A 15,128-nucleotide genomic window follows, 5' to 3' on the forward strand; every position below is an offset into this window, starting at 1 on the left:
GTTGAGCATTTACTTTTGGGACTACGAGATGGTATCTCGGGAGTGCCCTTTGTTGACATCTCTCTATGGTTGCACTTGTCTTTGGTTATTTTGTATTTTCGTGATAGGTCAATCCTTGTGATCTGCTATGATGTATTATTTGATTTTTACTATGTGTTTGTATTCTTTGTTGTATTGTGTTGGCATGTGCTTTTTAGTACGAAACTCTGAAGATTTATATATTCCTGGTTTTTACCGGTTATTGATGACTGAGTTGTTTTAAATAAAAGAAGTTACTATTATGTTTTAAATTAATAAGTTTTACATCCGAAGCAATAGATTATCTGATATTTTATTTAAATTGAAGTGTCATTTTTCTTTACTCAAACTATTTCTAAAATAAGATCATTTCTTTGTTAAATTTTTACTTGGTTTAAAAATTATAACCTTACTTTATTGAAAGTTAATTAGTCGTGCGAATTTTATGTATAGACATATTTGGCACGAGAGTTATCCGTGTGGTTGTGATAGAGATATGGGCACGAGGTGCCGTGAGAATATGAAAGGGGGTCGAGAACCATATTTTATGATTATGATATGAGATATTTATTTGAAAGAGTTTTATATTCGAAGGATACTTATTTGAAGAAATATATTTGGAGGGTATTTATTTGAAGAAATTGTATGTGAAAGACTTGTTTAATTGGTCGTACTTATGTTTCTTATTCGTCTGAGTAATAATTATGATGTTTTTGCTGCCTTTCTGTTTATATCACTAGTGGATTATTGTTGCTACCACTGCTATTTGTTTTCGATTATTTTGTATGGCACAGGTTATTTGACTTATGAGTGTCTTGACTGTACGTCGTCACTACTCCACCGAGGTTAGTCTTGATACTTACTGGGTACCGACTGTGATGTACTCATACTACACAACAGAACGGCCTTCCGCAAGGCGACGACAATAGCCTAATCAAATACGCAGGGAGAAACATCCCGCACCACATTTGCAGTACCATTAAAATTTCTCGATTCCCAATTTATAACAAGCGCTTCACGTCAAACAAGATTGAATAGGAAGGAAATGAAGGCATAAGACTCAAAGGAATCAAATCGCACGATGAGGAATCAAGAAGGGAAGTGCTCCTAACAGTCTTGTAGCCTCTCGAAGATAAGTACAGACATCTCCATACCGATTCGCAAGACTCTACTAGACTCATGAGACCTAAGTGAACCTAGTGCTCTGATACCATATTGTCACGACCCAAAATCCATTAGGGTCGTGATGGCGCCGGACACCACTGTCAGGCAAGCCAACAAAAATTACTTAATTTGGTTCTCATCTTAATATTTTAGAAATTATATTGTTCCTCAATTAAACAGTAAAAGATGGAATCTACAGTGTAAATAATAATATTTTTCAACAATTTCAATACAGTGCAACCCATAATCGCCCCAAACCCGGTGTCACAAGTGCATGGGACTCAGCTAGAAATGTAAAATAAAATACAACATCTGTCCGGAATACAAATTCAGACAGGAGAAATATAAATACTCTGAAGGAGACTCTGCTGGCTGCGGACTCGTAACGTGGAATGCAGCACACCTAAGTCCCCACAATAACCGCACCTCTGCGCCCACAAGGCCACTAGACATATATGCACCTGCACAAAAATGTGCAGCAAGTGTAGTATGAGTACGTAAATCAACGTATACCCAGTAAGTATCCCGCCTAACCTCGAAGTAGTGACTAGGGATCGACTTCGACACTTACTATGGGCTATAAATAAAATGTCAATGATATAATTAAGCATGGATTACGTAGAATGGCTGTAAGCACAATATCATGAAATAAGTAAACAATTATTTTGTTCATAAGAAATTTCCAAATTTATTTTCGTCGTATAACATTTTTGGACCTCGGGCCAATGAAAGAATCTCAATTATTATCAATTCCAAAGATATATCATGCACAAATCATGCCGAGGTCGTACAACCCGATCCAACATAAATATTTAAACTGTGCACTACCGAGGGTCGAACGATGCGAACCATAGATGCATCTATTTAACCTGCCGAGGCGTTCGGCCCGCTCCACAAAAGAGAAAATACAATTTAAAACAACCAAATTCAAGATTTATTATGGGCAACTATTTAAGAAAAATACAAATTCTCATTTATGGTCAAGAAGAATGAAGTTTAGCCTTTTAAAGTTCCTTTACCTAGTTTCGATATGATTTAAGCAATTTAAATTAATAAGTAGGATGCAAGCATCACAATTATAACATGATCTGGGTCCTAGACTACCCGGACATAAACATATTAGTATCTACGCACGGACTCTCATCACCTCATGCGTACGTTGCCCCCACAAATAGAAACACATATTGAATTATTTCATCTATGGGGTTAATTCCCTCTTACAAGGTTAGAAAGGAGACTTACCTTGCTCCGAAGTCTCATAACCGGCTCCAAAGCGTTTCTAACAACTCAAACCGATGCCCATCGCTCCAAAACTAGTCAATAAATGTGCAAATCCATAAATGTATACTCTAATACTCATTATAATTCAATTTACAACAATTTCCAACTTCGCTCGAAAAGTCGATAAAATCACCCTCAGGCCCACGTGCACGAATTCCGAAAATTTTCAAAGATAACTATTACCCATGACCTCACGAACTCAAATATATAATTTATTGCCAATTCCATGTCCAATTTCATGATCAAAATCCAAAAATACCAATTTCTAGGTTTTTCTTCAAAATCCCAAATTTCAACAAATTTTCAAGTCTAAATCCTTATATAATCCAAGCATTTAACTTACAATAGGTGGGAATCACTTATCTTGACATAGATGACAAAAATCTCCCTTCCAAGAGCTCCAAACATCGCCCAACCAAATGAAAAATGGGTGAAATGAACCCAAACCCCGCTTTAAAAAATATTCTGCCTAGCCCGACCTTCGCACCTGCGATCAAATAGCTGCTTTTGCGGCTCCGCACTTGCGGAAATTCCATCGCAGGTGCGGCTCCAGCTCGGCCCAATAATCCCCGCATCTGCGAATCTGCTTCTACGGTCACCAAGCGCTTCTGCGCTCATGCACCTTCGTGTTTATGCCCGCTTCTACGGCCCATGCCTTTTTTGCTAGCCTTCGCTTCTGCGACCCTCATGGCCGCTTTTGCGGCTCTGCACCTACGACCCTAACCTCGCAGGTGCGGTTACACTAGAAGACAGCAGCCTCAACATTTATTCCAAGTCCAAACTCGATCCGTTAACCATCCGGAATCCACCCAAGGCCCTTGGGACCTCAACCAAATATACCAACAAGTCCCAAAACACATTACAAACTTAATAGAGCCTTTAAATCACATCAAACATGAATCACCCTCCAATTCAAACTTAATGAACTTTGAAACTTCAAACTTCTACAATCGATGCCGAAACCTATCAAATCATGTCCGATTGACCTTAAATTTTTTACACAAGTCATAATTGATATTACAGACATACTCCAACTTCCAGAATCGAAATCCGACCCCAATATCAAAAAGTCCACTCCGGTCAAACTTTCAAAAAACCTTCAAATTTCCATTTTTCGCCAAATGACCCCGAAATGACCTACGGATCTCCAAATCCAATTTCGGACGTGCTCCCAATACCAGAATCGCCATACCGAGCTATTCCTAGACTCGGAATCCCAAACGGACCTTGATAACATTGAAATACATCTCAACCCAATTTTTATGAAGTTCTTCCAAAATGCCAACTTTCCACAATAATCGCCGAAACCCTCCCGGGTCATCCAAAACTCGATCCGGATATACGCCCAAGTCCAAAGTTATCATACGAACCTGTTGGAACCTTCAAAGCTCGATTCCGAGGTCGTTTACTCAAAAATCATACCTTAGAAAATTCTTCCAACTTAAAGCTTCCGAAATTAAAATTTTCTTTTCAAATCAACTCCGAATTTCCCGAAATTCAATTCCGACCACACGTACAAGTCATAATACCTAAAGTGAAACTACTCAAGGCCTCAAATCGCCAAACGACTCACTGGAGCTCAAAATGACTGGTCGGGTCGTTACATTCACACAGTTTGAACTACGGTCAATTCCTATGACCTAAGCTTCCATTTTAGGGACTATGTGTCCCATGTCACTCCGAAACCAAAAACGAATCCTCCTAGCAAGTTACATAACCACTAACTGAAGTAGAGGGATCAATAAATAGGGGTTCGGGACTAATTCTCTCAAAACGACCCGCCGAGTCATTACAGCGGGCCCGCATTGACTTTTGGGTTGACTTTTTAAAGTGAAATTTTAAGTCGACGTTATATTATCAAGAATTATTTTCGATGAATTTTAATAAAGTTTTTAAATTTATTTGGCTATATTTGAGCCGTCCGGAGATCATTTCACATAAGAAAGCTATTTTGGAATATCAGCCTAACTCCATAAAGGTAAGTATCTTGCCTAACCTTGAGTTGGAGAATTACTCCTTAGGTATTGAGTCTTATGTGGATATTGTATGATTGAAAGCTGTATACGTGATGTGACGAGTACGTAATCGGGATTATATGTGCAAATTTATTGGTTTAAAATCTTAGGAATTTTTATGTATTAAATTGGATAATTGTTGGCATTTATTAAATCCTATATTTGCAATACCTCAAATCCTTGTTTTGTCGAATTTGTTTTTATATGATAATTTGGTGTGATTGACACTTTGAGTTTTATTTGAATCCCGCGTGTTTGTTGAGTTGACATTTCTTGGAAATAATTAATTAAATAAGTTTAAAAAGAGGCATTTGTATATTTATCTGAAATTTGGATTAAAGAAGGTGTTGTCCTGTGCTGAGCTATTTTCCCATCCTTGTTATTGTTTTTGAGGTTTTATATACGTTGTGTGGAGCCTTGGGCTATTTTTTGTAAAATTAATTGATTTTGTTGTACTTTTGGAAAGGTTGTGGCCTACGGGTAATTTGTAATTACGAGTTGATTATGTTGTGTTGTTGTGATAATATTCTGTGTGAATTGTTATGTGATTTGGGTTACTGTTATGCGAAGTATAAGGGTGGCATCCCACTGTTGATATTATGCGGGCATAAGGGTGGCATTTCACTATTGTTATGTGTGTTGGGATATTGTCTGGGCAGAGTGATAAGGGAGGCTTTTATAGGAGTGATAAGGGTAGCTATATGAGCGATAAAGATGGCTATTGATATTGTCAGGGTGGAGGGATAAGGGGGCTATTACAGGAGTGATAAGAGTGGCTATAGGAGAGATAAGAGTGTCTATTGTGAGGAATAATATGTGATGATGTGAGGTTATTGTGTTGGTAAGTTTTATGTGATGATGTGGGGTTATTGTGCTGGTGATGTTCATGTGATGTTATGATTTTTCTTGTGTTTATTTTTATATCTTGTGCAACTTATCTTGTTGTTTCAGTAAACTTGATAATAGTCTGATCTATGTTGAAATTGTGAGTATGTGGCTATTGCCGGGCGGATTATGTTATTGGCACGTGAACTGTCCGTGCAGATGAGATATGAAATGTGGGCACGAGGTGACAGGGAAATAAAATGATTATATTATTGGCACGTGAACTGTCCATGCAGATGTGATATGGAATGCGGGCACGAGGTGCCAGGGAAATATAATAATTTTATTATTGGCATATGAGTTGTCAGTGCGGTTTTGATAGAAATATGGGCACGAGGTGCCGTGAAAACATGAAAGTGGGCTGAGACCCGTGTTACAAAAATATGAAAGTGGGCTTGGACCCGTGTTTTATGATTATGAAATGAGTTGTCACACAGTGACTTTTAGTTGAAAGAATTATATTCGAAAAATATTTATTTGCAAGAATTATATTTGAAGGATATTTATTTGAAAGAAGTATATTCAAAAGATATTTATTTGAAAGAAGTATATTCGAAAGATATTTATTCGAAAGAAGTATATTCGAAAGATATTTATTTGAAAGAATTATATCTGAAAGATTTATATTTGAAGGACTTGATTAATTGGTTGTACTTGTGTTCCTTATTCGTTTGAGCATAAATTATGGTGTTTTTTTTGCCTTGCTGTTTATATCACTGGTTGATTTTGTTGCTATCATTGCTAGTTATTTTACAGTACTATTGTATACTGCTATATTGCACAGGTTATTTGACTAGTGATTATCTTGACTGTACCTCGTCACTACTCCACCGAGGTTAGTCTTGATACTTACTGGGTACCGATTGTGGTGTACTCATACTACACTTCTGCATATTTTTGTGCAGAGCTAGGTATTGGAGATATCGGATTTGGATAGAGATTAGAGTGTGATTGCAAGGATTCAAGGTAGAGCTGCTTGGTCGTCGCAGTCCCTTGTAGTCTTTTCATTTTATTGTGCTGTCAACTCTTATTCGAACAGTATTGTATATTCGATCCTCGAGATCATTCCATGTATTCAGTTAGAGTTCGTGACTCAGTATTACCAGTCTTGGGAGGTTGTTATAATGTTTTTCGTTTTTGGTTTTGACACTTGTATTAAATTATATGTTTCAAAAAACAAATGGCTCGAAAGTGTAATTGTAATCGGCTTACCTAGTCTTAAAGATTATCAGAGCTCTAGGTTTATAGGTTCTACGAGTCACGAACGAGTCTAGTAGAATCTTGCGGATCGGTACAGAGACGTCTGTACTTATCTTCGAGAGGTTACAGAACTGTTAGGAAATTTCCACTTCTTTCATTCCTGTCGTGTGGAATTTGTTGATTTTGGAGTTTGAGCCTTTGTATCTCTATTCTATCACAGATGGTGAGGACACGTGCTACTGGGTCAACTGAGCAAACACCCGTGCATTATGCTAGGGCCAGGGCCAAAGTAGAGGCCGAGGGTGAGGCCGAGGAAGGACACGTGCCGCAACTAGAACACCTGTCAGAACAACAGTCAAGGAGCCGTCAATAGCTCGGGTTGGGGGACAGGCATCAGAGACATCTGGTGTTACCCCCGGACTTCAGGAGACCTTAGCACAGTTCCTGAACATGTTTGGTACATTAACTCAGGCGAGTAGAGGGCACCCTAGAGGGGATGGCCCAGCCCGTTGATATAATTACTATGGTATGGCTGGGGCCGCTACACCATATGGTGTCGTTACATGGACGATCCTGATTTGTTATAAAGGAATATTTTTCTTTAATTTGATTTGGTTCTGAGTATCGAGGCAAGCCCTCCTATTATGCTCCACTTATGGGTGAGCTTCGTAATTCTGTAATCTACTTCTGTGGTTACCCCTGTTGGGAGATTCTATGGCGATAGCCGCGTCTATCATTATGTTTTAGTCACTAATGAGAGTTGTGAGGCTAAAAGTGACTTTATGTTACTCACTACAATGGGTTTTGATGTAATTTTGAGATAATTGAGTATAATTTTATGAATTATATTCCCTACCGATATGGGGGTTCATTATGTGTTGTGAAATTGTTTCACGGAATTTATTAAAAAAAAGAAAAAAGAAAAGAAATGGAAAGTTTCAGTTGGCACAATGTGCATAATACTTGTGATTCAGAGTTGAGGATGGGATCCTCGATTTTTCATGTGATTTTGATATGTTTGAAACAGGCCATGTGTCGCGGTGGAAGTTGTATCAGGATGAGATCCTTGTGGTTAAATTCATGTGTTTTAAATTCTCCCTTTATGAAATTAAATTTGTACTATGGTACTAATGGGGAGTCATGCATGTTAGGCTTATTTGATAATTCTTGTATGTGCTTTTCTGTGCATATTTAACCATATTCGTATTGTAATATTGAGTTTTAGCCTACAAGGTGAGTGCTCAGGTGGCGTTAAATGTGACTCGTTAAGTCGGGTAAATAATTATGAGGTCTTCATGCCTCACCTTTTGCTGTTAGTGTTGTGAAAATTCGATACGAGGTTTTGGTTAATATCAGGTTAATTGACGATGCTAGAATTAATTATGAACAGCTATTATGACAAGAGATGTGGTTATGTGCATACGTATGATGTGTGCGTAGGCACGAGTTGCTACAACTAGTTGAGACTAATATCGTATGTTGATGTGAAAATCAGGCCTTTTTTAAAAATATTTGGAGTGTAAGAAATTTGGTTTTAAAGTTTATAAGTATGAATGAAAGAAATAATCTTCAACTGAGATGGCGTTGTCGGATCCATATTAAATTTGCGACAGTGTAGAATCACCCGCGTGTATGTGTGTAATAATACACTCAGTAATTTACTTTCCTCAGAAAGATTCTTGGCACGTTCGAGGACGAACATTTGTTTAAGAGGGGAGAATGTAACGACAAAGTAAGTGGGCCAAGTATAACGATCCGACTTGTCGTTTTGTGAATTAGCGTCTCGTTCAGTGACTTAAGGTCCTAAGCAGATTCCTAATGTGTATTATGACTTGCGTGTGTGGTCGAGTTGGTTTTTAGATAATTCGGAATTTAATTTGAAAGAACAATTTTTATTTTAGAAGCTTAAGTGAAAAGAGTTGATCAGAGTTTGACATTTGTGCAAACGACTCCGAAATGAAATAAAATGATGTCAATAGTTTCGTCTGGTTATTTTGGACTTAGACGTATGTCCGGATTTGGATTTGGAAGTCCGTAGGACAGTTCGGCATATTTCGGCGAAAAGTTGGAAAATGAAGTTCTTGAAATATTCATAAATTCGACCGTAAGTCAATTGGTCGATAACGAGGTCGGATTTCGATTTCAGAAATTGGAACAGCTCCATTATGTCATTTATGACTCGTGTACAAAATTTGAAGTCATTCCAGATTGATCTGATACGTTTCGGCGCAAATTATACAAGTTGGAAGATTTGATAACTCATAATTCGATTCAAGGCGCGATTCGTAATTTCAATGTTGTTTGACGCGGTTTGAGGACTCGACTAAGTTCGTATTGTAGTTTCAGATGTGTTGGTATATTTGGTTAAGGTAGCGAGTGGCTCAGATGAGTTTCAGACGGGGTTCAGATCGTTTGGCGCCTTGTTGAAGCTGCTGGAATTTCTGTTGGTTGAAGCTGTTTCTGGGCAGCAGCTAGTGCAATCGCTTCTACGATGTCCTGGTCACAGAAACGACGGGAAGGGAACTGGGCAGCTTGGTCATGAGCTCGCAAAAGCGAGGGACTAGGCGCACCTGTGACAGTGCATGTGCGGAAACTGGAACGCAGAAGCGAGCCCTTCGCAGAAGCGACCATTTTGTCGCAGAAGCGACATCGCAGATGAGCAATGTGCTCTGCATATGCGAGCTCCTGCTGGGCAGCGTACATTGGTACTTCGCAGATGCGCATTTTGGCTCGCAAAAATGAGGCCGTAGATGCGAAAATGCTGTCCGCAGAAGCGATTCTGGACAGAAACATAAATCATCGAAATTGGTCATTTCTTCATTTCGTTTTGCATTTTTGGAGCTCAGTTCTTAGGCGATTTTGAAGAATTCTTCACGGCTTTGACTTGGGTAAGTGTCCTATATCCGAAATTGATTATATTTTATAAATCCATGGTTATATTCATCATTTATTTCGGATTAAAATGGAAGAAATTAGGATTTTTGCAAAACCTTTCAAAAACAAAAATTTAAGATTTGGAGGTCGATTCGTTATCGGAATTTGATAAAATTGGTATGGTTGAACTCGTATCGGAATGGGTATTCGGATTTCATAAAAATTCTGTCGGGTTCCGAGATGCGAGCCATGCGTTGACTTTCGGGTTGACTTTTTAATGTGAAATTTTAAGTCTACATTATATTATCCGGAATTATTTTTGATGAATTTTAATGAAGTTATATAATTTATTTGGCTAGATTTGATCCATTCGGAGATCAATTCACATAAGAAGGCTATTTTGGAATATCGGCCTAACTCCGTAAAGGTAAGTATCTTGCCTAATCTTGAGTGGGGGAATTACCCCTTAGGCATTGAGTCTTATATGGAAATTGTGTGACTGAAAGCCGTGTACGTGAGGTGACGAGTATGTACTCAGGCTTATATGTGCAAAATTTGTTGATTTAAAGTCTTAGGCATTTTATGTATTAAATTGGATAATTGTTGACATTTATTAAATCCTATATTTGCCATAACTCAAATCCTTGTTTGTCGAATTTGTTTTTATATGATAATTTGGTGTAATTGTCACTTTGATTTTTATATGAATCCTGTGTGTTTGTTGAGTTGACATTTGTTGGAAATAATTAGTTAAATAAGTTTAAAAAGAGGTATTTGTATATTTATCTGAAATTTGGATTAAAGAAGACGTTATCTTGTACTGAGCTATTTTCCCATCCTTGTTATTATTTTTGAGGTTTTATATACATTGCGTGGAGCCTTGTGCTATTTTCTGTGAAATTTAATTGATTTCGTTGTACTTTTGGAAAGGATGTGGCCTACGAGCAATTTGTAATTACGAGTTGTTTATGTTGTGTTGTTGTGATAATATTCTGTGTGAATTGTTGTGTGATTTGGGTTACTGTTATGCGGCGTATAAGGGTGGCATCCCATTGTTGATATTATGCGAGCATAAGGGTGGTATTTCACTGTTGTTATGTGTGTTGGGATATTGTCTGGGCGGAGTGATAAGGGAGGCTATTAAATAGAGCGATAAAGAAGGCTATTATAGGAGTGTTAAGGGTGGCTATAGGAGCGATAAGGGTGGCTATTGAAATTGTCAGGACGACGGGATAAGGGAGGCTAATACATGAGTGATAAGGATAGCTATAGGAGAGATAAGGGTGACTATTATCAGGGATAATATGTGATGATGTTGAGTTATTGTGTTGATAATTTTTATGTGATGATGTGGGGTTATTGTGCTGGTGATTTTCATGTGATGTTGTGATTTTTCCTTGTGTTTATATTTATATCTTGTGCAACTTGTCTTGTTATTTTGGTAAACTTGATAATAGTCTGATCTATGTTGAAATTGTGAGCCTGTGGCTATTGCCGGGCGGATTATGTTATTGGCATGTGAACTGTCCGTGCAAATGAGATATGAAATGTAGGCGCGAGGTGCCAGGAAAATATAATGATTTTGTTATTGGCACGTGAACTGTCCGTGCAGATGTTATATGAAATGCGGGCATGAGGTGCGGGGAGAATATAATAATTTTATTATTGGCATGTGAGTTGTTCGTGCGGTTTTGATAGAAATATGGGCACGAGGTGCCGTAAAAATATGAAAGTGGGCTGATACCTGTGTTACGAAAATATGAAAGTGGGCTGAGACCCGTATTTTATGATTATGAAATGAGGTGTCACAGAGTGACTTTTATTTGGAAGAATTATATTCGATAGATATTTATTTGCAAGAATTATATTCGAAAAATATTTATTTGAAAGAATTATATTCGAAAGATATTTATTTGAAAGAAGTATATTCGAAAGATATTTATTTGAAAGAATTATATGTAAAAGATTTATATTTGAAGGACTTGATTAATTGGTTATACTTGTGTTCCTTATTCGTTTGAGCAATAATTATGGTGTTCGTGTTACCTTGCTGTTTATATCACTGGTTGATTTTGTTGCTATCATTGCTAGTTGTTTTCTAGTACTATTGTATACTGCTATATTGCACAGGTTATTTGACTAGTAAGTGTCTTGACTGTACCTCGTCACTACTCCACCGAGGTTAGTCTTGATACTTACTAGGTACCGACTGTGGTGTACTCATACTATACTTCTGCACATTTTTGTGCAGAGCTAGGTATTGGAGATATCAGATTTGGATAAAGATTCGAGTGTGATCACAAGGATTCAAGGTAGAGCTGTTTCGTCATCGCAGTCCCTTGTAGTCTTTCCATTTTATTGTGTTGTCAACTCTTATTCGAACATTATTGTATATTTGATCCTCGAGATCATTCTATGTATTTAGTTAAAGATCGTAACTTAGTATTACCAGTCTTGGAAAGTTGTTATAATTGTTTTCGCTTTTGGTTTCGACACCTTTATTAAATTATATGTTTCAAAAATAAAAAAAATGGCTCGAAGTGTAATTATAATCAACTTACCTAATATTAGAGACTAAGTGCCATCACGACGCCTGTGGTGGAATTTTGGATCGTGACAACTACGAACACATCACTCTTATTAACCATATTGAATGACATGGTAATAAAAAGAATTCCTACTTCTGTAGACAATTTGGTAAAAATAACATACAATGAAGAGAGTTCTATGTACCTAGCTATTAAGCATTGCGGTCTGAATGTTGATTTGGTGCCCACCAAACAATTACTACTAAGTACTAAATGCTCAATAAAGCTTTACTGTTATAAATAGAATTATATTTAAGGTGAATGTCTATATTCTTTCCTTGTAATATTCTTCTTTATTATTTCATTACACGTTATCAACATGAGACTCTGCCGTCTTAAGAAGCTCTTTGAGAAGACTAAGGTATAATTTTTCTCTTTTTTAATTATGACTGATATTATGTAAAGAAAGTTCGTTGCCCTTAAAATTTCGGGTAAGAACTATATGTCATGGGTGTTGGATGCTGAAATATATTTAGATGCAATGCGTCTTGGGGACGCGATTAAAGACAAAAATAAAGCATCTACCCAAGACTGTGCTAAGGCCTTGATTTTCTTGCGCCATCATCTTGATGACGGGTTGAAAATAGAATATCTCACAATCAAAGATCCACTTGTTTTGTGGAATGGTTTAAAGGAAAGATATGACAACTTAAAGTTGGTCACTCTTTCACAAGCGCGATATGATTTGGCTCATTTGAGGCTCAAAGACTTCAAGTCTGTTTCTTAATATAATTCTGCGATGTTCAGAATTACTTCTAAATTGAAACTCGGTGGAGATAGTATCACTCACTATGATATGATTGAAAAAATGTTCACAATATTTCATGCCTCCAATATGGCCTTGCAACAACAGTACCGAGAGAAAGGTTTTAAGAAGTACTCTGAGTTGATTTCTCTTCTCCTTGTAGCTGAAAGAAACAACGACTTGCTCATGAGAAATCACGAAAATCGACCCATTAGGTCTACACCATTGCCTGAAGTGGATGAGGTGTATTCTCACTATGCTAAGCGTGAAAAAGATCGTGGCCCTGGCCGTGGTCGTGGCCAAGGAAGAAATTCTCCTAGTATTAATCATCCTCCAAAGAAAAATAACCACCAAAAGTGAAAAGGGAAAGATGATAATCCAAAGGTAAAGGGTTCAGAAACTGAATGCTATCATTGTGGTAGAAAAGGGCATTGTGCAAATATTTGTCATATGCCAAGATATTTGGTTGAGCTTTATCAAGCATTTCTAAAGAATAAAGGTCATGAAACTAATTTTGTCTTTGACAATGAATTTGACATCATCTACTTGGATGTGATAGACTTCTTTGAGCACCCTGATGGAAAAATAGACTACTTGATCGGTGATGGATCCGTGGTTAAAGATGATTGATTAGTTTGACTCTTATTTTTGTCTATTCGCAGTAGCTAGTGAATAAACATCATGTAATCATATTTCTTTACATGAGTAGTAGTTATTAATATCAATTAATATTATTTATTTTATGAAATAGCATAGTTCGTTTTGATTAAATATAATTCTAGTATTCGCTTTAATCAATGTTTCAGTTTTTCTTTATCCTCGATGCTTGTTACTTAAAAAGAAACTTTGTTACATTCTTCCAAAACTAACTAATTAATGATCCTGAAAATCCTGATTGTAATTCCCAAAATGGTGCTATCTTCGTGTAGAAACCTTGTATTAGAGACTACTAGCACAATATTATTCCATATACATATCAAGAATATGGCGAATCAATCTTTATTGACCATTTCGGTTGATGGCATTTAAAATGATTATTATCATGCTAGAAAGTGATTATTTGATCTCATTTATTGATATATCTGGGCTACGACAGACCTTTGAGGTCGAATGAAATTTTTGCATATATCGGCCATTATTGTGTAGTACTGTTGCTTAGCTTGGTAGTTGTTTTTTTTTCTTTTTCTTTAAACTAACATTTCTTTGTTGTGTGCAACCTCATGGAAATTTTGATACATAAGTAAAGGAAATTTAGTTTACACACAAACATATATATATAACTGACACGTGTGTGTGAATATTTTAAACGTGATTAAAAGCACTATGATAGTGTTTTTGTTCCGTGTTTACGATAATAGTAGGGTTTGTTTCTTTTCCTTTTCTTTGAAAATACTAATATTTATTCATATATTTCTTTTTGTATGTCAAATCAGTGGAAGCAAATATGGATATCTCACAAAGCAAACTTGGATCAAAGTTTAATTGTAAAAATATTTGTTTAATTAATTCATGTACGACACATACAATATTCAAAGAGAAGAAATATTTCTCTCATTTAAGTATGTGTAAGGCAGATGTTACTACAATTCTGGTAGTAGTAATCTAATTTAAGGCTCTGGAAGACCTACTATAACTCTGCCTAAGAGAACAATACTTATTATAGAGAATGCAATGTTCTCCTCCAAGTCCAAGAGGAATTTGTTGAGTTTTAAAGATATCCGCCGAAATGGATTTCATATTGAGACAATAGATGGGAATAATCTTGAATATCTCATCGTTACCAAGAATGTCTCTGGCCAGAAAAGGATTATTGAGAAGTTTCCATCTTTATCTTATGGCATGTATTGGATAAGAATTAGTGCAATTGAGGCACATTCTATCGTAAACCAAAAGGTTACTGATCCCAATACTTTTGTACTTTAGCATGATCGATTGGGACATCCTAGATCAATTATGATGAGATGGATTGTAGAAAACTCAAACGGGCATCCATTAAAGAATTTAAAGATTCTTTTAAATAATGAATTTTCTTGCACTTCTTGTTATCAAGGCAAGTTAATTATTAGACCATGACCAACAAAGGTCGAGATTGAGTCCCCTGCGTTTTTGGAACGTATACAAGGGCATATTTGTGGATCTATTCACCCACCTAGTGGGTCGTTTAGATATTTTATAGTCTTAATAGATGCATCTTCTAGATGGTCTCATGTGTGCCTATTATTATCTCGCAACCTCGCGTTTGCAAAATTAATGGCACAAAAAATCCGATTATGGGCACAATTTCCCGATAATCCAATTAAGTCTATTAGACTCGATAATGCTGCTGAGTTTTTGTATCGACCCGACCGATCATTTCGA

At 36.7% G+C, this 15,128-nt stretch overlaps 1 protein-coding gene across 1 annotated transcript; it reads left to right on the forward strand.

Moving 5' to 3' along the window:
• The first annotated feature begins 12,860 nt into the window (after window positions 1-12,860).
• LOC138903151 (uncharacterized) lies at window positions 12,861-13,400 on the forward strand. The gene is made up of 2 exons (XM_070191072.1): window positions 12,861-13,126; window positions 13,193-13,400. The coding sequence occupies exons 1-2, from the start codon at window positions 12,861-12,863 to the stop codon at window positions 13,398-13,400; spliced, it is 474 nt and encodes a 157-aa protein (XP_070047173.1).
• Window positions 13,401-15,128: the final 1,728 nt, after the last annotated feature.

This window comes from Nicotiana tomentosiformis, chromosome 12, assembly GCF_000390325.3.
Source record: "Nicotiana tomentosiformis chromosome 12, ASM39032v3, whole genome shotgun sequence".
Classification (NCBI taxonomy): Eukaryota; Viridiplantae; Streptophyta; class Magnoliopsida; order Solanales; family Solanaceae; genus Nicotiana; species Nicotiana tomentosiformis.

Bases quoted from the DNA above. Each gene is read 5' to 3' on its own strand.
- LOC138903151 (XM_070191072.1), top strand. From the start codon at position 12,861: ATGGCCTTGCAACAACAGTACCGAGAGAAAGGTTTTAAGAAGTACTCT. The intron at 13,127-13,192 runs GTGAAAAGGGAA...TCATTGTGGTAG, and splicing joins AAGAAAAATAACCACCAAAA to AAAAGGGCATTGTGCAAATA.